The following is a 21,566-nucleotide window of genomic DNA, read 5'->3' on the forward strand; positions in this document are numbered from 1 at the left end:
AGGAAAGTTTGTGATACAGCATAACATACTGTTCTAATCGAATAAAAATGTGTTTAGTAAGTGCATATTGCTGGTGTAATTCAGTTTTTCCAGGAAATAATCTTTAACTACAAGAAAAACCAAACAAAAATATCGCCTTGTTAACAGTATCGTGATATATCGTATCGTGAGCCCATAGTATTGTGATACGTATCATATCGGCAGATTCTTGCCAATACACGCCCCTAGTAGCAAGCGTATTTAACTACATTTTTGTGTGTCCCCAACACTCCTGTGTAGGGCTTGTGCTGAATATGAGTGAACGCACCACATGGCGTTGCTTCTCGTTATCTGTCCTGTGGTTGTACCAGGGCTCATCCCGGTCCGGAGACCACTGCCAGGCGTACTTGAGAACGGTGTTGATGACGGCTTTGCTTATCAAGATGCACAGATACACAATCAGAAAGGCATTCATGGACCTGTAAGGGAGACAAAGACAATCCCACATGTGACCTTTCCACACAAACAAATTCTCCACTGATTGGAATTCGGAAGCGGTCAGACAAGCCATTCATCTCACTTTTCCACAGCCGAGCGCTTCTGTGATTTAGACTGGTAATTGAGTGCCATCTTGGTCTCCATGCCGGTGTAGATTGCAACAGCTGAGGTAAAAAAAAAAAAAAAAGGTTAAAAAAAAAAACTCATTGTGTCACTGAAAAAAGTAACTTTAATCTTCACCGTAAATATGCTGCGTGTTCTTCAGCGTGGCTCCTCTGAGTAGCAGGTTCTCAGCTCCAAGTGGTCTAAAATAGTGAAGAAGAGGTCAGTTAGGCCAGTTGTTCTCAATTATATTCTGTCTGTCTATCTTAAAAATACCCATTCAATAAATACAAATTTTACTTTCATTCAAAATTAGACCAAAGTATTCAGTATTTTGGCCTTAACAGAATGCAATTAAACATAAAAAAAAAACACTGACCTAGCTACAGGTTCGTCTTTGTCCTTATAAATATTAATGCGTCCCACAAATCTGAGAGGGCAAAGCAAAAAAAAAAAAAAAGATAATGAGGCAATTAGTGTGCATCAACAAACATGCATCAAGCGATGTGTCTCACTTGTAGAGGTCAGGCTGTGGTTGTTCACATTCAATGGTGGCATGTAGGGAATCCACTTCCTGTTCCGTCCTAAAGGCCATGGTATCTGGTATGGCATAATAGGTCTGATGGGGAGCGGGGAGGAAAATGTCACACATAGCCACTAAGGAGAGCAGCAGGCTTCACTTGACTGGCATCTTGAACAAAATGGTAAAGGGAAGTGGAGATGACATCTCTCCCATAGAAATGTATGCTCATGGGAAATTGTAATGCATGCATGCACAGTGCAAATAGTTTATGGTGTTATATTTGCAAACAAATTGTTATTTCATGTACAACAACCATTTTTTGTGTTGTGGCATTGTTGGTTAGATATTTTGCCTAATTACCCATCTATGCATTTCCATCCATTTTCTATGCTGCTTAGGGTCACAGGCATGCTGGAGCCTATCCCAGCTGTCTTCGGGCAAGAGGCGGGGTACACCCTGGACTGGTCGCCAGCCAATCACAGGGCACATACAGACAAATAGCTACCCCCTTCTTATATAATAGTAAATGAAATACAAAAATACATACAAGCAACATTCATTCATTTTCTACCGCTTATCCTCACGAGGATCGAGGGGGAGCTGGAGCCTATCCCAGCTGTCTTTGGGACTGGTTGCCAGCCAATCACAGGGCACATATAGACAAACAACCATTCACACTCACATTCATACCTATGGACAATTTGGAGTCACCAATTAACCTAGCATGTTTTTGGAATGTGGGAGGAAACCCACGCATGCACGGGGAGAACATGCAAACTCCACACAGAGATGCCCGAGCAGGGAATCGAACCCGCGTCTCCTAGGTGTGGCCTGCGTGCTAACCACGCGTGATTTATTCTTTTTTTTATGTGATTGAAACATCACAATTCGAAACACAAAGTGGCATAAATGACTTAATCCACTTTTTAATATGAGTGTACAAAACCCAAATATATTTGTGTTCTGTTTCTGGCACCTTATGACTGGATTCTCCATCCAAGCTGGTGGTGGTGACGTAGCAGGTTCCATCCTGTCGGCTGGAGGAGAGCAGGATGAGGTCACATGGGAACGTCTCGTCCTCCCTCACCACCACGATGTCACCCACCTGCCACAGCAACGCACCAACACATGACATACCCAATCATGACGTCCACATGCATAATAGATGCCCACATAAACACCCCCACAAAGGAAACAGGCAAACCTGCTGGTAAACTTCCTGTATTTTTACCTTCTTTTAATTTTATTTTATTTAATTTTTTTTTTTTACAAAGGATTGAGAAGTTGCATAACAGATAATGCCAGCCGAGCAGCTTACGCGGATAAAATCCTGTCGCCATGGTGACCATACACATGACACACGCTCTGCGATTCAGCGTGATTAATATATTCATCATTATTCCTGCTCCTGGCTCACACGCTAATCCGCTCTGTTTGATCTATGGTGGTGAGAAACATGGCCACAAAACACAGACACACTCGTGACGACGTGGATTTAAAAAAAGGGGGAAGCAGGCGGAGAGAAGAGAAAAAAAAGACATATTGACTTGCACGTGGATGTAGAATTTACTCCAAAGATTAATATTCCTTACCAATTAAATGTAATGAGAATTTAGATAGACAAATAGATATTACACAATAACGAGATGCATAATACCCAGGTTTGACTAACTGGAATTTCATTTAACAATATGTTTATTATACCTTACTTATTCAATAGCAGGGTGGAGTAATTAGGAGTAAGGAGTTTATTAGGGTGAGGCCTTTTTACATCAATATTGCACATGTTTTATAACTTGTAAAAATTGTGCTTCATTACAATAATAAATAAAAGAAAACTATAGATTTTACAGGAAACGTATTATGCTTTTTCCACTTTTTTGACCTATAAATGTTCTTAGAATGTTGTATTCTCCTGTTAAACGATGCCAAACTTTCAGAAAATATGATTTGCACATTTGGAACTGAACCCTGAACGCTCAGTTTCAGTTTTTTTTCTTACATCATGGCTCACTGTGATGTCACAGTGAGATGGATGTCCTTATATGGACATATCCAGGTACAAACTGTACAAGCCGAGTGGGACCAGGCACAGAAATTCGCATAATAGGTCCCCTGTAAAACAAAATGAAATTACTAATAATCAGAACTAAACTTCCCTAAAACGTAAAAATGGATGCATACGAGCATAAAGGTGACTCGAACATCACGTCAGACTCAAAATGAGGTATGTACTGTAAATACAGCTTATAAATACCATATTTCTGTGGCTGGGGGTCTTCATTTACACAAGTACCGATTAAGGATTGACCGATACATCAGCCGGCCGATATATCGGGCCGATATTTGCGTTCTTTACTTGGATCGGTATCGGCCGATACGCGCGCGGGTTCACCGATATATTTTTCCGCCACATGATTTACACACAGGCATCGTGTTTGTTGCCGGAGGACCCTGCAACACACCCATACAAATATCGGCCCAAGCAAAATCAGCCATCAGGGTGATGGGAAAAAATCGGTATCGGCCGAAAAAAAAACATATCTGTCGATCCCTAATACCGATGCAATTTCTTATGCAGAGGCAACTGTAAGGCATCACATGATGCAAGATCATCTTTAATACTGCGTAGGGAACTCGTTAACAACATGCAACAAGACTACATTATTAAGTGCTGACAGACTGTAGCTTGGTAGGTGCTGCTGTTTTAGTTAGGAACAAACTTTTTTTTTTTCACAGGTTGGCTGTTCCTGCGACTTATACTCCAGAGCGACTTATAAATGAAAAAACTGAAATGAATGAAAAATGTTTATGTTACATAAACACTTGACACCTTTTCTATTCATATTTATTTTTGTGTGTAGCTGAATAACCATTGTGTCCGTTTTGGTCAAGTAGTTTGTAAAATAAATTACCCGCAAAAAATGCGACTTATGTATGTTTTTTTGCTACCTAATTATGCTTTTTTGGCCTTGTGCGACTTATACTCCGGAGTGACTTATAGTCCATAAAATACAGTATAAATGTGGAGGCTTATTTTAAAGTAGATTAATTGTCATACGGTCCTGGGTTCTGGAGGACAAGGAGACAAGCTTAGACAAAGGGATGTCGACTTTGTGGCCTCAGGTGCTCCTAGTCCTTTAACAAGCACACTCTTACCCGCAGCTTGTGACTCTGCGTCCTCACCACCTTCCCCCGCTGCACCACGTCCACCGGACACTCGTTGATGCAGCAGTCGGCTTTGTGTCGCAACCAATCCTCGTAGCCCTGAGAGGAAAAGATTGTTAAAAGATGTATAGAGGGTGATGATTGTGCACTAGGAGAATGAAGCGTGAGCGTGATGTGATTAATTAGCGTTGCGCACATTGAGCTGTGTGACCTGCTTCTTTGATTTCTAGACCACACGTCATGTGCGAGATTTATGTTCCGCTAAATTTCAGTTCTCTTCGGCCATCTATCATTGATAGCAGCCTGCTTCAGTGTGTGTGTGTGTTTGTGTCTGTGTGCGTGCGTGTGTGTGTGTGTGTGGGGGTTGGGAGGGGGGGCATCTCCCCTGGGGCTTCAGTGATGAACAGAGGAGACCATTCATTATCATATTTCTCACATCACCAGATATATTCAATGGCTCCTCCTCTCGCCCGGAGAGGAATGTGTGTGTATAGAGATAATAGAACAGCTGATTGGTACAGGAAGGGTGTGTGTGTGTGTGTGAACGTGTGTGTATCCTACCTGTTTGATGGCAGTGACGGTGATAACAAAGAAGAGGGGCAAGCCGCTGGTGACTGGGCTGGTAGGGGTGTCGATGATGAGCTGAGGAGGAAATAAAGGAGTGTGTGAACAGAAAAATTAACAAGGAAAGGAAGCATCTATTCTTCAACAATGCACATAATGGGACACACCTATTCCGCCTATAAAGCCTTCTGAAAAAAATCAGCAATGCTTTGTTTACTGTACATAAGGTGACATGCATATTATTATTACTGTTATTGTTATTAACATTGTTACGCCAAAGAACTACATTACTGGCATAGTGACACATCGCCACACCACACCGACGAGCTGCGCTGACCCACAATGCTTTAGGCCACTACCGAAAGGGAACACTGCATATTGGAAATTACTACATATTGCAAAAAAAATACTATATGTGAACACCTGTTACCATATGTTACAGCATGTATATAAAAACCATAAACCACGGAGGTGTTGATAGCAGGCTAGGCGGAATAGGTGTGTCCCACTACATGTTTTACTTAGCTGCCTCTTTTGAAGCCGTTTTTATATCCTTACAACACACAGAAAAGAGAAAGACGTCTGTTTTACAAAATGTTTATGGATGATGGGCAAAGTTTTTAAAAAAGTGCAATTTGCTGTTGAAATAGTTCTGGCTTCATGCTTAAATGTACAAATAAAAATAAATATTGCGCTAATTGCGTGAGCATGACTGCTGTTTTTTTAATGTGAATTTAACAGTTAGTTTTCAGCCTACTTATTTGACTACATTTGTACAAACTATACAATGAATATTTAATATATCAGTGCAAATATTACGGCTAGTTTGATAAATAGTTTTACCAAAAATAATGTTGCAGGCTGTGTATGGTTATAGTGGACAACCTATATACATTTATGAAAAAAAAGTAATGGTAATGGTTTTATTTCATTTGAACATCAGATTACAATTGAATGCATCACATAATCAGTTCACAGTTCCACATGTCCAAAAGGAGTAGGAAAAAGCAAAGCTTATTAAATCCTACCCCTCCATCTGGTACTTTTACAATCAGTAACTGTTACATTTGTTCACTTCCTGTTTTCCTAATATAGTTTAAGGTTTTTTTTGTGTTATTTTATTTATTTATTTATTTTTTGTCACGTACCGAAGTACAAGGTGATATCACCATCCAATGACATAATGGGTACCATAGTAAGTGTCAATATGTGTATAGCACACCATGACTGGTTCAAGACTGGTCCTTTAACCAAAACACCAAAAGTCCTTTGACATTAGATCTGCCTTAAAGCTGTTTTCAATGTATGTTTTTTTACTTATTGAGAATCAATAAATTAAACCACACTGCACCCATTATTTCACATATAATATCAGACACAATTTACGATATTTACGATATTATGTCTTGCTGTTTGACAACATTTGTTGATTTAAAGGCTATTGTGCAGTGAATAGATAATATATTACTGTCAATAAAATGCCTCAGTAGTAAATCCATCTGCAGCCTTCTGGACGGTTATAGCGGACAATGTTAGCTATCCAAGCACAAAATCCATCCAATTCTACTTTATAGTGAGGGCGGAATAGTATGTAATAAAAATAAAGAATAACCGTGTCAGCGACCAGAAATAAAAAAGGACAATCTCCAATATGCCTAAGCACCATGCTGAATGAATCCTGCCCACAGCGTTTAACATTTCACATGCTAGTGATACAAGAAAAGCAAACATAGGACTTCTCCTCTTAGAAGAAGTTTCATAAAACCTCACCTGGACCAGAAATATGATCAAAAAGTAGAAGTTGGCAATTCTTCGGAACTGTTCAAACAAATTCTTGGGAATGAAGTTCCAGAAGGTATACTGTGAGACAAAGATGATATATTATATTAAAAAGGACAAAATAAGAGCAATGAAGAGTGGTGGCTCTCAGTAATGGGGAGGGGCTTCTGACCTTTGATGAGACGATGCGGTTGTCGGGGTAACGCTGGGGGATGTAGGCCTCAGCTCCCGGAGGGGGTTCTTTATGGCCGATGTACACCGTCCGACTGTCAACCCAGTTCTCCTCCCCCGCGCACTGACGGAGAGAGAACCAGATATAAATAGTAACAAAAGGTAAGGAGAGAAATCCATGCCACAATATAGCCTTCAAGTTGCATTGTATTCACCGGATGAAAACATCTCGCCAATTAAGCCAAGGTGTCCTTAAATAAGCCGTAGGTGGCCAGTCTTCGACAAGGCTCATAACACTTTGGCCCCAATGAAAAAAAATCCTTTGGCAAAGCGACCTTGCCTGACACAGCTCAAATGTGGATTGTTGATCATTAAATAGAAAAGTTCTAGAACAAGCACTTTGCTGTTTTAAATGCCCCTCGGAACATTTGGCAGAGATGCACCTCGTTATAATTCAGCCTGTGGCATCAGCACTAGCTCTGCATCTTTTTGGTATTTTTTAGATTTTTTTTGATGTAATTATTTACAAATGAAAACAATAAAAACAATCTCCATCACTTTCACTTCCTGTTGCACCTACTATGTAAATGCTTCAACAGTGAAGCGCTTAAAGGCACAGAACTGAAGTTATTCAGAGCGATCAACAGGCGCTGGGTGGTGTGATAAAAATAGACAAGCAGCCAACAGTGTCAGCTGGCTTGGGACCCTATCAAAACATTGGCAGTGGGCGGAGGGGGGCTACATGACCCAGAAAGACAAGGAAAAGAGAGAAAATAAGGTTGTTGAGCAAACTGGTACCAACCAATCATGCTGGTTTTTTGCTGCTTTGTAATGCCACCACAGAAGGGCACCGTGGATGACAACAAGTGATGATGACCACACAACAGGAAACGCAACATTGGACGTCCCAGTCCGGTCTACAGAGGACACACACACATTTAACTCTCTCTCTACATTACTGTCACTGTTTTGTGAAAATTTTGTGAAGTTGTTCCTTGCTCTGTGTGTATTCATTCATTCATTTTCTACCGCTTTTTCCTCACGAGGGTCGCGGGGGTGCTGGAGCCTATCCCAGCTGTCTTCGGGCGAGAGGCGGGCTACACCCTGGTCTGGTCGCCAGCCAATCACAGGGCACATATAGACAAACAACCATTCACACTGACAATTTGGAGTCGCCAATTATCATATCAACAAATAAGTTATTCTGAATGATTAATTTGTGCATTAAGAGTGTTTCATCTTGGAGATTTCATTTACATTGGCGTTCCAAATAATACACTTACGGCCACAGAGGTGAAATCCTAAAATTAGGTTTTATTCTTGGTTATATGGGGCTGCACGGTGGTCAAGTGGTTAGCGTGCAGGCCTCACAGCGAGGAGACCCGAGTTCAATCCCACCCTCGGCCATCTCTGTGTGGAGTTTGCATGGAGGTTTTCTCCAGGTATTCCGGTTTCCTCCCACATTCCAAAAACATGCTAGGTTAATTGGTGACTCCAAATTGTCCATAGGTATGAATGTGAGTGTGAATGGTTGTTTGTCTATATGTGCCCTGTGATTGGCTGGCGACCAGTCCGAAGACAGCTGGGATAGGCTCCAGCACCCCCCTCAATCCTCGTGAGGATAAGCGGTAGAAAATGAATGAATGAATTAATGTTGGTTGTATGTATTTATGTATTTCAAACTGCTGTCATGTTACCACCTATACACATCATAAAGGTGCTAAGAGGGTGACAGTTTGACCCTGGAACTGATTATTTCTATTATTTACGATGGGACAAAGTGAACAGCTTTCTGAAAATAATTGTGGGCCCACATGTACATTAAAAGTACATGTACTTAAATCCACATTTCCATTGTTCCAACATTCTTTCCCACCATATTTACATCCCTAAAGCCCCGTGGAGGAAGAGATCAGCTTTATCTGATCATTAATCCTCACTGATCCTTATCAACCTCTGGTCCACTATTCCATCCTCCCTCTCTGTACCTAGCTCTCCATCACACAAAGTGGCCAGGCCAGTCAGCAGTAAGACACAGAGCACTTTGTCGTTATTAACAACACAACAATGGCAGCCAGACTGGTTTCACTGCAGCAAATGGCTTTTATATTTGTAGCCACAAAGGTAATCGGCCAAAGTCACACAATAAGAGACCAAACTCGGTCTCAGCTAAGCGTTTTGAACGACCCTCGAACCGTGCCGGTGCCATGGTGCGGCTCCCTGCAGAGATGCAATAAAAAGTTACAGACCATTAAGTGGTCTGATTAAATGGTCGTGTCTGATCCCTCCTCTTCCACGGCGCCACCACACGGTGCCCATGTCAAGCTGGCATCCCTCATTAAGTCGCAGGACTCGGCTCTTCTTTTCTAATGGACTCCTGCATCCTTTGCCACACTGAATGCATTGTGGCGCTGTTGACGCCGCCGGAAGCATTCCGCCAGATTGAAATCCCCTTTGTAGGCTCACACTAGCTCCGTGCGGTACACCTCCAACGGATGTACAGCCAAAACCTGTTCGGGGTCTCACTTTTTTTTTTAGCCGTTTCAGACACTGGAGCACTCTCTGGTTACGCTGTGGGGTAGAGTGTGGAGTTCAGAACAAATGCAGGCAAGATAACTTAATAACTAATAAACTAAAAAGGCTATGAAAATGTTCTTATAGTATAGGAGTCTGGAACCTTTTTGGCTAAGAGAGCCGAAAAAAACGCATATTTTAAAATATATTAATGTGAGACCCATATAATATATATTTTTAACATTAATCATTTTTCATCCATAATAAGTCTATGAATTCATAGCTTTTATTAAGTTGTTATACTGAAACTCATCAATAATAAATAAAATACTTCTTACCATTAATGTCACTATTGGTGCTGCATGATTTTGCAAAGTACTCTTATCTTTCTTTGTGCAATCTTCAACAAAAGTGTTTGCTCTGCAGAATTAGATACTTGACTATTTGATTAAAGGGTTGAAGTTTATGTCTTGACCTCTCAATGACCTGGGTAGCAAATATGGGTATTATCCTGTAATAATGGACTTTTGGCATAAAGACAGCTGGCATTGGCTGTGGCCACCAGCATTCTTCTTCTCTCTCTTTCGGCTTTTCCCTTCAGGGGTCACCACAGCAAATCAATCTCCTCCATCCAACCCTGTCTTCTGCATCTGACTCTCTCACATGCATCCTTACCAACCAATATATTCACTATCTCTCCTCTGGACATGTCCCAACCATCTCAGTCTGGCCTCTTTGACTTTATCTCCAAGGCCTCTAACATGTAATGTCCCTCTGATGTACTCCTTCCTGATCCTATCCATCCTGATCACTCCCAATGAGAACCTCAACATCCTCATCTCTGCTACCTCCAGTTCTGCTTCCTGTCTTTTCCTCAGTGACACTGTCTCTAGACCAAGCAACATGGCTGGTCCCACCACAGTTTTGTTTACCTTTCCTTTCATTTTAGCTGAAACTCTTCTATCACACATCACGCCTGACACTTTTCTCCACCCGTTCCATCCTACCTGCACACGCTTCTTCACCTCCTTTTCACAATCTCCATTGTTCTGAACTGTTGACCCCAGGTACTTAAACTTCTCCACCTTCTGTATCTCTTCTGTATATGGATGAATAAAATGGATGCCTGGATTAAAATGCATAAAACAGATGTACATGTCTAATATACTCTGTAACACTGTGATTGCTGTAATATTTTACTTTAACATGTCAGCAAAAAACAACTTATATAAAATATATTGTGTTAAGAAATGTCTGATAGCCCGATGCCCCATTTGGCTCCCGAGCCATAGGTTCCCTACCCTTGTTATAGGAGATGGGGCTTAAAGATCTCCAGAAATCAGAGCCTTAACGGGTTTGAAAGCAAAGCTGCACTGCTGCTACTGTCTTACCAAACATAAGGTGCTACTTCACCGGGAAACCTAGAAATGAGGTTGTGAGGAAGCTAAAATTAGGCAGAAATAAATCAATAAATGACATGCAATCATCTATTATAGATGCTGCACACACTGTAGATAAAAGGAGAAAGCGTAGGAAAGAAAAAACATCCTACCTCGAAATGCATTTAATCATCATGGCAACACACTTCAAACCTAGACCGTGTTTGAATTAAGGTTGTCAAAGGATAAAACAGTTTAATCAGATTAATCTAGCAGTATCTATAGCAGCATATTATAATACAATTACATTTTTTAAAGATATGCAGCGCATCGTTAATGCATCATAAGATGAAATATTGCAATATCACCATTCTAATACTGTACTTATGATATAACAGGCCAATTAAAGCACACTAAAATATCCTCCTCCACTATATCATACTGCAAACATCCTGCAGCATCATCACAGGATTAAAATGTAAAAAAAAAAAGGATTACGTTTAAAAAAAAAAAAAACTGACGTTTGTATTCTGTTGCTTGTGCTTCGTCCCCTGCTTGACTCCAACTGTTATGTAACGCTTCAATTCAACTACTTCACTTCTTCCCTTCCCAAGTTTTTTTCTTTTCTTTTTGGGAGCACCACTGCAGTCTGCACCGGCAGACGCCATTTGATCAAAGGGGGACATGGTTTATGCCCTAAAGTGATGATGCAAAGATAATAACGTCATGATGCTATGAAATTATCGCTTGGTGGTACAAGAACAAAAAGATTAAAGTCCTTTGAAAATCATTTATATTTTACCGCATTGAACCGAACGTCAAATGCCATTTTTGGAGGGAAAGTCCATAGAGAGGTGAGAAGTCTCCACTCTATGGAGGAGTTTATTTCCCAGTCGTTGGGAATGAGTTCCATCAATATTTTGTCACATTCCCATTTGTTTGCATCACTCAGGCAAAAAAGGACGCAATGCCACTCTTGTTTCACAAAGTACCTTCCTGTCTTGCAATGTGGGAAATGCAGTGTTTAGGTGCATCTTTTAGAACCACTAACCACAAGTTCCATAACAACAGTTAGAAACATTATAGAACTCATGAAAGAAGGCATAGCAAAAGTGCAAAGGTAACATCTGTATGTAAAGGTTCCTAGCTAACACAGGTTGCAGGGGGGACGTTTTTTTCTAGAGACAGTGCCACTGAGGAAAAGACAGGAAGCAGAACTGGAAGTAGCAGAGATGAGGATGCTCAGGTTCTCATTGGGAGTGACCAGGATGGATAGGATCAGGAAGGAGTACATCAGAGGGACATTACATGTTAGAGGCCTTGGAGATAAAGTCAGAGAGGCCAGACTGAGATGGTTGGGACATGTCCAGAGGAGAGATAGTGAATATATTGGTAGAAGGATGCTGCGTTTAGAGTTGCCAGGTAGGAGGCGTAAAGGAAGACCAAAGAGGATGGATGTAGTGAAGGAGGACATGAGGGTAGTTGGTGTCAGAAGACAGAGTTGGATGGAGGAGATTGATTTGCTGTGGCGATCCCTGAAGGAGAAAGAAGAAGAAGAAGCGGGGGCACGGTTTAAGGGAGACATGTATATATATATAAAATATATATATATATAAGATATATATATATATATATAAGTGTGCCAGGCCAGTGTGTGTAATGATGATTATATTTGCTGTTTACAATAAGTTAAAGTGAACAAGAATACAGCTCAAACAGCCCACTCTTTAAAGTTAAGTTTGACACAGACTCGAGTGAAACAGTGCCTGTGTGGCTCTACCATCCCAGACCCCCCTCCCTCCCTAATTGCCGTGTTCTTCACTAAAGGTAAACTCTGTGTATATATTATGTGTATATACACACACAAACACACACGTTTCTAATCCAAGATCATGACCCTCATGCAGTCCTCACATGCAGCGGCGCCCCTTACCGAGACATCACGCCACCACTATTATTACCACATGACAAAAGGGCATGCAGCAGGAGTGAGCAGGGACAAATATAACACGTGCGCCGGCACCACTAAAGCATTCACAGGAGGTCATTTTCCTGATAAATCTCATTAGGGTTAACATCGCCTTTTATTTGGGTCTTGGCGGAGCAGAGACACAACACACACACTTCCTGCTCTGAAATCAATTGAAAATAAAGGATCTGTTGTATTTCTAGCGAGGGGAAAAAGTCAAAGAAAAAGCGATAAATAAATAAAAAGTCACTGATGATTAACTGATGAATACTGACTATGATGTTTGCATTAGATGCCCAATTAAAAATCGAGCATAGCGACATGTTAACCAACATACAGGAAGCACAAGACGGCGCCTTCAACCTGCGTGCTATAATGCCGCACAGCCTCGTTAAAGGAGCGGCTGCTGGAAATAATGCAGGCTTATTGGGACATTTGTGGGCCAAATAAACATATATCATCTCCCTCCCCCGCGTCCCTCTTCAAGTCAATATCTGGATAATTGAATTAATGATTCATATGCTGTCGACTCTGTAATGTTGCAGCTGAGATGAAAAAGGCGGGGTGACAGATGAGGTGAGAGGGTTCCATGACCCAATCCGCCATCCACTCTCCTCCCCCTCCGTCTCTCACTCTGTGCTTTGCTTGTGTGGTTCTGACATCCCTTTATTATGAGTGTCTGTCAAGCTCCCAATACGGCACAACCGTACAAAATGTAATAAACAAGTGCACTCACACAGCCATAAATACAAAGACACAGTAGTTATCTACCAGAAGCACCTGAGACACTTTTAAGGTCAGGTGAAAAGGTCGGGGGTCACGCGTTGACACTATAGAGGAGACTAACAAGCACAAGGACCCATCAGAGTCAGACACCATGTAACCAGCTGCTCACTGCACCCTCCTTATAGCATATAGATTTCCAACCAGGGGTACGTTGCTGTGTACACCTAGTAGCATGCGAGGAAATTGCAAGGGGTACATGGAAATATTTAATTTCCAAGATGATTAATATCACATGTGCCCCGCCCCGCTTTTTCTCGTGTATTTTGTATCTTTTGCTCTGTTTGCTTGCTTTTGTTCAACTCCATTCTTCTGTGAAGTGTCTTTGAGTATTTTGAAAAGCACTATACAAATAAAATGTATTATTATCATATTCGTATAATATAATATCTGTAGTCATTTCATACTACCTGTGGCATAGCTACACCAACATCAGAACAGTTACTTTTGTAGAAGTGAGGGGCTACTCATGGTATGACATAATACTCTCCCAAACTTTGCATCTTTTATTTCTTTATTATTTACCCTGAATTTGCAATAATAATTGAAAATTCTAAAAGCCTTTTTTTCAAACCGTCCTTTATACATATGCATTATCAGTGCGCGCACACACACACACACACACAGATCATTTGATGTTGCAAACATGACAAGACATATGCAAATAATACACACTCAAAAAATAGTAATTAGTAAGGTCAGATTTTGAGGAAATGTCACATTAGCATTGATAAATAGATAAGTCCGCAGCCTACATACCTTGTATACTGGTTCCCTGCACAGGTAGTGCAAGGATTACTACGATATTCTATCATCAGGCAGCTGTGATTGCCTTTTCAGGCTGAGACAAAATGTGCTTGGCAGATATATATATTTTTTTATTTTTTTTTTGGGGGGGGGGGGTGCATTAAAAAAATACCGGTGGTTGTTCATTTCAATGAAGTGGTTGGTAATCCACCAACTTTTCATCATCCTCTCAACATCCGATCAAAAGCTATATCCACACAAACACATCACTATCTGCAGGATGTGTAAAGTGGAAGAGTTTGTACCTGTGAAAGGGCGGATTGCGCATTTCCCAGCATGCTTTGTAGTTAAAACAATCACTTTTGACATGGGTGTCACAAGATCTTGCGACATCTGTGCAATCTGAGAAACTATGCAATCCAATCTACCTGGAGTTGTCAGCATCAGCGAATGACGTGTGGCTGTTTTTTTTCCATCGGAATTGAACAGCTGCGGCGCTAATATCCAAGCAGAAGCTGTAGTAATTATACATTGGATATCAAAGCTACTTTGATCTGTGGACATTTAAAACGGTCTTTCACTTCTATAGCGCTTTTCCACCTCCAAGGCACTCAAAGCACTTTGACACTGTTAGCGCCTTTACCTATTGATGACACAGCATCAGGAGCAACTGGAGAATTCAACCCGCAACCTTCAGGTTGGGAGACAACCACGCTACCCTTCCAAAGCTATTGTACAAGCTATTGTACCCTTAAAATGTAGCATAAACAGAGGAACCTCTGAAACTTCCACTTTTCCATGCCAAATAACAAAAGTAGTCTGTTCCAGGGTCAAACTGATGCCATCATTCCTGCTATTAGCAAGAACACTCCTATGTTGCAGTTTGAGTTTCGAGCTTGCAGATGTCCACCTGATGTTTAAACAGTCTTAACTAAGATACAAGTGTAATAAGAAGCCAACCAAAGGCCTGTTTTAGGGACCACAAAATGGGCCAACAATTCAAATCTGTTCTGCAGAAATGGAGGTTGATCAAGACTTGGCAGTTGGTGCAACTAATTCCTACAGGTGTTCCAAATTCTGGAGTACTTAGTGTACTTACTACCTCTTCTGTCTGCATAAAACCAGTGTTCGGAACACAATGTGGTACCATACCATTCATTTCTAAGTGGATTATCGTTAACAGGGTTGTGGGGGTAAGATAACATATGCCTTTATTCGTCCCTCAGTGGGGAAATTTGCATGTATGCTGGAGCCTATCCCAGCTGACATCGGGCAAGAGAGCGGTCACCATACTATACCATTCATTCATTTTCTACTGCTTTTTCCTCACGAGGGTTGCGGGGGTGCTGGAGCCTATCCCAGCTGTCATCAGGCGAGAGGCGGGGTACACCCTGGACTGGTCGCCAGCCAATCACAGGGCACATATAGACAAACAACCATTCACACTCACATTCATACCTATGGACAATTTGGAGTCGCCAATTAACCTAGCATGTTTTTGGAATGTGGGAGGAAACCGGAGTACCCGGAGAAAACCCACGCATGCACGGGGAGAACATGGAAACTCCACACAGAGATGGCCGAGGGTGGAATTGAACCCTGGTCTCCTAGCTGTGAGGTCTGCGCGCTAACCACTCAACCGCTGTGCCGCCCCATGCTATACCAGTGGTTCTCAATTATGTTCTGTTTTCACTGGCCCCTCTAATTTAAATACTACAGAAACTGATATTGATTCACATATTACTATCTATCTATCCATGTATAATATCTATACTATCGATACTATCGATACTATCTATACTACTATATATCTTTACTATCTGTACTTTACAAACTGAACCTGATAATGCAACAAAATGTAGCACATATAACGTACTATAAACATTTTTAAGAGAACAGCATTGAACTTTAAGTGTTTAAGTATTGTATTTCATGAAAGAGTGTACCTAATTAAGTGTCCATGTGGTTTGTTTTGCATGCATGCTGTGGTTCCCACTAAGCAACTAAAAGTGGGCCAGCCAAGTTTCAATTTCAATTGCACACATTCAGCAGCCATAGTTGCATGTGTGTGTGTGTGTGTGTGTGTGTGTGTTGCTACTGGCACATTCTCCATAGAGCCAAGTCAATAGAGGGAAACATTTGAAAGCACCCTGTAGCCAATTAAACACACACAAACACCATTTAACAGTATAATGCTTTGATTTACTGTTGCGTGGGGGTGGGAGGTTATGTATGTGCGCGATGGGGGTCGCTTACATATCTGCTGATGATGTTCCGGAGCCGGCTGAGATCCATCCTCCGCACCAAAGCGACTAAAACCGCTCAGCTGTCTTCTCGGACGCTACCTTCCATGGATCTCCTCGCTCGGGTCCATCATCATCATCATCATCCACCACCGCCGTGTCCGTGATGTTCCTCAGCGGGCTGTTGTGATTTTCATGGCATCCCACACACAATCTGCTGCTCACCCCCCACTCACACTCTTCTGCTACCTCTTGTATCGCCCACGCTGCTGCAAGCTACATGTCGGGACAAATATGGCCTCCTCCGTGATGATCCTCTTTTGAACTAGCACGGTCCAGCGTGGAGGTCTACAGTGCCTGGTGGTGGTGCTGCTGGTGCTGGTGGTCGCGCCACTTCTGCAGCCGTGGCCCACTCGATGGAGTCCACGCTCACTAACACGCGCGCACATACACACACACACACACACACACACAGTCGTCAGATGACAGGGACGCGCATGCGTAAGGGGAGGGTCTCCTGCCTCCTGCGCGCGCACACCAACACTGGCGAAAATCATAATAATACTAAAAAAAAAACAGATACACACGTTTGTTATTTTTCTCATAGATATGAATATAAAGATGATCATACAATAAGTGAAAAGTGAAATTCACTTAAATTATTGTATAGCATAATATACTGTAGCATATGTACTTCATATTAGGCAGAATAAAAACTCAATAAAAACTTACACACAAATAAACATGCAGAGCTGTTATTTTAGTTACATATATGAACATATGTAAATTAAAGTATGAATGATTTATATATATATATTTGATATACAATAAATTATTTAATATATACAAAATATGCCATTGTTATTTTTGTATTAATTTGTATTTATTTAATTTGTATTTATTTTCTCATTGATCAAAAAAAATATATACACTTCACACAAAAAAAACTCCCGCCTCCTGCATGCTCGCAAACACAGGCAAAAAATGGAGGCAAAATTTTAAATAGTAAAAAATCTAATATAAAAATACAAACAAAAATACAAATAAACCTGACTAAAAGGAAAAGATTGTGGGTACAAAATTATTTTTCTCCATTGGCTGGAGATAAGGAGCTTAGAGATAAGGTGAGAAGCGCTGTCATCTGTAAGAAACTCATTAAGAGAAGCCAGATGAGGTGGCTTATAGGCATTTGGTCAGGATGCCTCAGGACGCCTCCCTGGAGAGGTGTTCAGGGCACGTCTGACTGGGAGAAGGCCTTGGGGAAGAACCCGGACACGTTGGAGAGACTATGTCTCTCAACTGGCCTGGGAACACCTTGGGATGTGCCGACAGGAGCTGGATGTGGTGGACGGGGAAAGGGAAATCTGGGCCAGCTTCCCCTGCGACCCAACCTGGGATATGCAGTACACGATGGATGGGTTGTACTTCAGCTCTGTTGCCCGTCATTGATTTTGTAGTTTTTTGCTAACTAACAGTTACACAAGTCTCTTCTTTTTTTTATTGAGTAGGCTGCAAAATACGCCTTCATTAGATGTTGCAAGTACCAACACTCTGATAAAGAAGGTGAAAAATTCAATGAATAATTTGTTACAAAATTGTCATCACCATTTTGGTCAACATAGGTCTTGAATGAAGGTAAAATTGACCTTAATTGTCAATTTATCAGTTTAATTTGTCATTTATGTATTTATACTAAAAGGCCAAAACAACACTGGTTCAGAACTTGTTAAGTAAGAATACAAATGAATGCAATAGACATATCATATATACAGTAAGGAGTCTCTGAGCTATAATTTAGTATAAAACATGATTTAAAAAAAAATTAATTTGTTTATTTCTTGGTACAGTATTTCTTTATATGTGTAATCCTGCCTGTCAAAACTGTTTTGTTTTTTTTAACAAACTTATAGTTTACATATTAGCCATTGTGACAACTATATGCTAGATTTTGTAGCAAATTGAATACATACACTCACTGAACACATCATCAGGTACATCTATAATTAGCTCTTGTTAGTTTTAGTTATTGTGATAATATTTTTGCAATAGTGTAAGACTGTACTGCATTATATGTTTTTCATCTTTCGTGAAGCTAATAAAGTTTTTAAATGAGAAACAATGGCAATGATATTGATATATTTCCAGATATATTGTCATTACATTTTGCAGGGATGCTTAATGTTACACATACATAGAGTACATGGTAAAAATACACCACAGTACTTCACGTGTGATGTAACAGTGCAGCAGCAGCAGTAGCTTGTAGCAAGCTCATTGTGTTGTGGCTATTGTTCTTTTGCTTCCACGGCACGCTGTCACGCATCATGGTCACATGTCAAGTTTAATTAGTAGACCATTACGAGAGGAAGGACTTCACTTCACAATCACATCAGGTCCATTTAAAAACAATCATGTGGATATGTTTGCAGACATGTACAGTGAGTCTATGTTGTGTAACTCAGCAAGTGTAATGCAGCAATCCTGAGTCATGTGACATTGTTGGACCCGCTGCCCCTCAATGCACAGAAACCTTCTAAAATTAGCCCCACCTCCATCTTCCTGAGTGAGTCAGGTGGCCGGCTGTGATGTCTGCACCAGTCATTTCATTTGCCGGCCTAAAATGTCTTTCAATTAGCACAGACATGATCAATAATGCATAGGGAGCATGCAGCATACGGGACTTGCTAATGCTTGAATGCATGATGCTGTAGTTTACCTTCAATGCAGGCACCCCAGGGCACTCTATAGTGTCTGATGATGAGTCTTCCTCCTGCATGCACAGATGGGGATGTTATAATCAAGTGCTTTATGTCAGTATCATCTTTTGTAATCATCCATCCATTTTCACGAGCTCTTATTGGCTAACCTTTTAAAATATCATTAGTATTATCACTTTTTTGTAGTTGTATTAAAATCTTGGCTCTGCAAAGATACCAATGTCCAATTTTCACTCCCGTATTTCTTCATACAGAGGGTGTTTATGTTTATGTACTGCAAACAGTACCATGCATCTTGGGGGTAAGCCAACTGTTACAACTATTACTTTCATTCCTATTATCATACATCATGGAACATAAACAAAAAATTTTGAAAAATATGATAAGATATGAATTAAATATAAGTATTGTAAAATAGGGAGTTTCTTTTCACTCTCATGTATTACGCTTTTAATTGATTACTTGACTTTTTTTTTGTCCTGTCCAGCCATTGGGGCAGATACGTTTATTGATGTAAATGCCCGTACATGCTAAACAGATTTGAAGTGTAATCTACACCTTCCCTGTTTTATAGATTATTATTTGACTTTATTTGATGTTTTGTTGTTATTCACGAGAGGAAAGAAAAGAAGAAAAAAAAGAATACAGTAAACCAAATTTTCTAATGTATTTTTCCACATTTATTCCATGATATAATATATATATTAAAATAAAATATGTAGTATAATATGTACTAATCCCTGTAATTTTTAAAAATAACTTGTCTGTTTAAAAAACAAACATATGCCACTATTCAAACATTAAAAGTCCAACTCCTTGCTTTTTAGTATGATTTTAAAATGCACATACAGCCTGCCGCTTCAGCTTTACAGATGCCATGTCTGCTTTATGATGTCTCTGTGGTGTGGTGTTTATTGACTGAAGTATAGGGGTATTCATTAGAGAACCCAAACTATAAAACATATGCCATAGTAGCAAACAAAACAATTAAGAACATAAAATGTTTCTTTCAGATTCTTTTGCACCATATTATGCTACTTTAGGCTATGCTATAGCTAATTCTGGATGGCACTGTCAGCATTGTGAGTCAACATACACAAGAAGATTACATGCATTTTGACTGATTCTTGTTTTTTTGTTGGGGGGGCATTTTAAAGGGTGACTGAACATGTTTATTAGACACATTAGTCACTGTGAAATGCTTAAAAACTTGAAAAATAGACAAACAACCATTCACACTCTGACAATTTGGAGTCGCCAATTAATCTAGCATATTTTTGGAATGTGGAAAGAAACCGGAGTACCCGGAAAAAATCCACGCATGCACGGGGAGAACATGTAAACTTCACACAGAGATGGCCGAGGGTGGAATCGAACTCAGGTCTCCTAGCTGTACGGCCTGCGCCAGGAAGCAAACAAGTAATGTTAATTATAGCTAAACATTGCCATCTAGCGGCCACATTGTCAAATCACACTTAGCAAACAGTAGTTCCCCCACAGATGTGCCATAATGAGCCTGGTAGTGGAGTGGCTTCAGGTAATTTGGCAGTTAATTAATTGCTTTGATTATGTGTAATTGGAGAAGCGTTAATGCGTGCCGTGTGACAGGGGAAATAAATTAGCCGTATCCTATTTTCTCTGATGATTATTCATGAATTAAAAAGAAAAAAAAGACTGCGTCAACTGTGTTAACAGCTACATTAGGCTGATTTGCTCACAGGCAAGGTGAAAAAACTTAAAGCTTGTGGTTTCATGCAGCCATGCATGACCTGGTGTCAAAGGTCACCGAGCGTGGCAGTGAGGGGGAAACGTGGGTGAGTGCTCACCACGCCACATGCATGCCAACTCGCTTAGAGATTTAAATAAAAAAAAAAAAGGTGTCTCTGTTGGATGTGCGTCACATGCCTCCACCTCTCCGTGTTGCCCGGTCCCGAGTGCCAGGAGAGCAGCTTAAAAACCTGCGTCTGGAGATGGGAGCCGTCGAGATCCCAGGGAGCGCATGCTTGGCACCGTGAAATAGGATTTGGGTAGGACCGAAGCAATGAAGCGAGAGGGAAAGGGGAGCAACTGCCAAGTCCTCTCTGCAGATTTACTGCACGCCGTCACCCCCACCTACCCCCCCCCCACCACCAGCTCCCTCATCCTCATCCTCTTCCACATGCAGAGAAGAAGAAGAAGAGGTGTTCTAGAGCGACAATGCTGTCACAGAGCTGACCCGAACACGTGTAACCAACTCTAACAACCTTCCTAATCCTGCAAGCACTTTACCAGGTGCTCGCTACTTACTGTGTGTGTGTTAAGTCAATGCTTTGCTTTTTCTTTGGCTTCTTTGCAACCTTAACTAAGGAATGCTTAAGAGAAAAAAACACACATACACACTAACGTGCTATATGTACAGGTATTGTCTCTTGTTCTCAAAGTTACACTAGA

The 21,566-nt window shown here is 40.8% G+C and overlaps 2 protein-coding genes across 5 annotated transcripts in view; one reads left to right on the forward strand and one right to left on the reverse strand.

The window, feature by feature from the left end:
* LOC131135392 (phospholipid-transporting ATPase IH-like) overlaps positions 1-16,883 on the reverse strand; it is a 35,903-nt gene extending 19,020 nt beyond the window's left edge. For 3 of the 4 annotated variants that reach the window (XM_058081161.2, XM_058081163.2, XM_058081162.2), the window contains exons 1-11: positions 16,433-16,851; positions 6,786-6,908; positions 6,605-6,694; positions 4,832-4,912; positions 4,262-4,369; positions 2,079-2,207; positions 1,095-1,198; positions 959-1,009; positions 718-782; positions 560-641; positions 308-458 (exon numbers count right to left, since the gene is read on the reverse strand). In XM_058081161.2, coding sequence (XP_057937144.1) covers positions 308-458; positions 560-641; positions 718-782; positions 959-1,009; positions 1,095-1,198; positions 2,079-2,207; positions 4,262-4,369; positions 4,832-4,912; positions 6,605-6,694; positions 6,786-6,908; positions 16,433-16,471 — 1,023 coding nt within the window. In that variant the 5' untranslated portion in view covers positions 16,472-16,851. Of the gene's footprint in view, positions 1-307; positions 459-559; positions 642-717; positions 783-958; positions 1,010-1,094; positions 1,199-2,078; positions 2,208-4,261; positions 4,370-4,831; positions 4,913-6,604; positions 6,695-6,785; positions 6,909-16,432 lie in introns of all 4 variants that reach the window. The other variant, XM_058081159.2, reaches the window with a different exon arrangement.
* The window catches only part of spryd7b (SPRY domain containing 7b), a 168,468-nt gene that overhangs the window by 85,929 nt on the left and 60,973 nt on the right, over positions 1-21,566 (forward strand). The gene's annotated exons all lie outside the window — the stretch shown is intronic.

The sequence above is a fragment of the Doryrhamphus excisus genome, linkage group LG12, assembly GCF_037039965.1.
Source record: "Doryrhamphus excisus strain RoL-2023G ecotype Guam linkage group LG12, RoL_Dexc_Guam_v1.1, whole genome shotgun sequence".
Taxonomy (NCBI): domain Eukaryota; kingdom Metazoa; phylum Chordata; class Actinopteri; order Syngnathiformes; family Syngnathidae; genus Doryrhamphus; species Doryrhamphus excisus.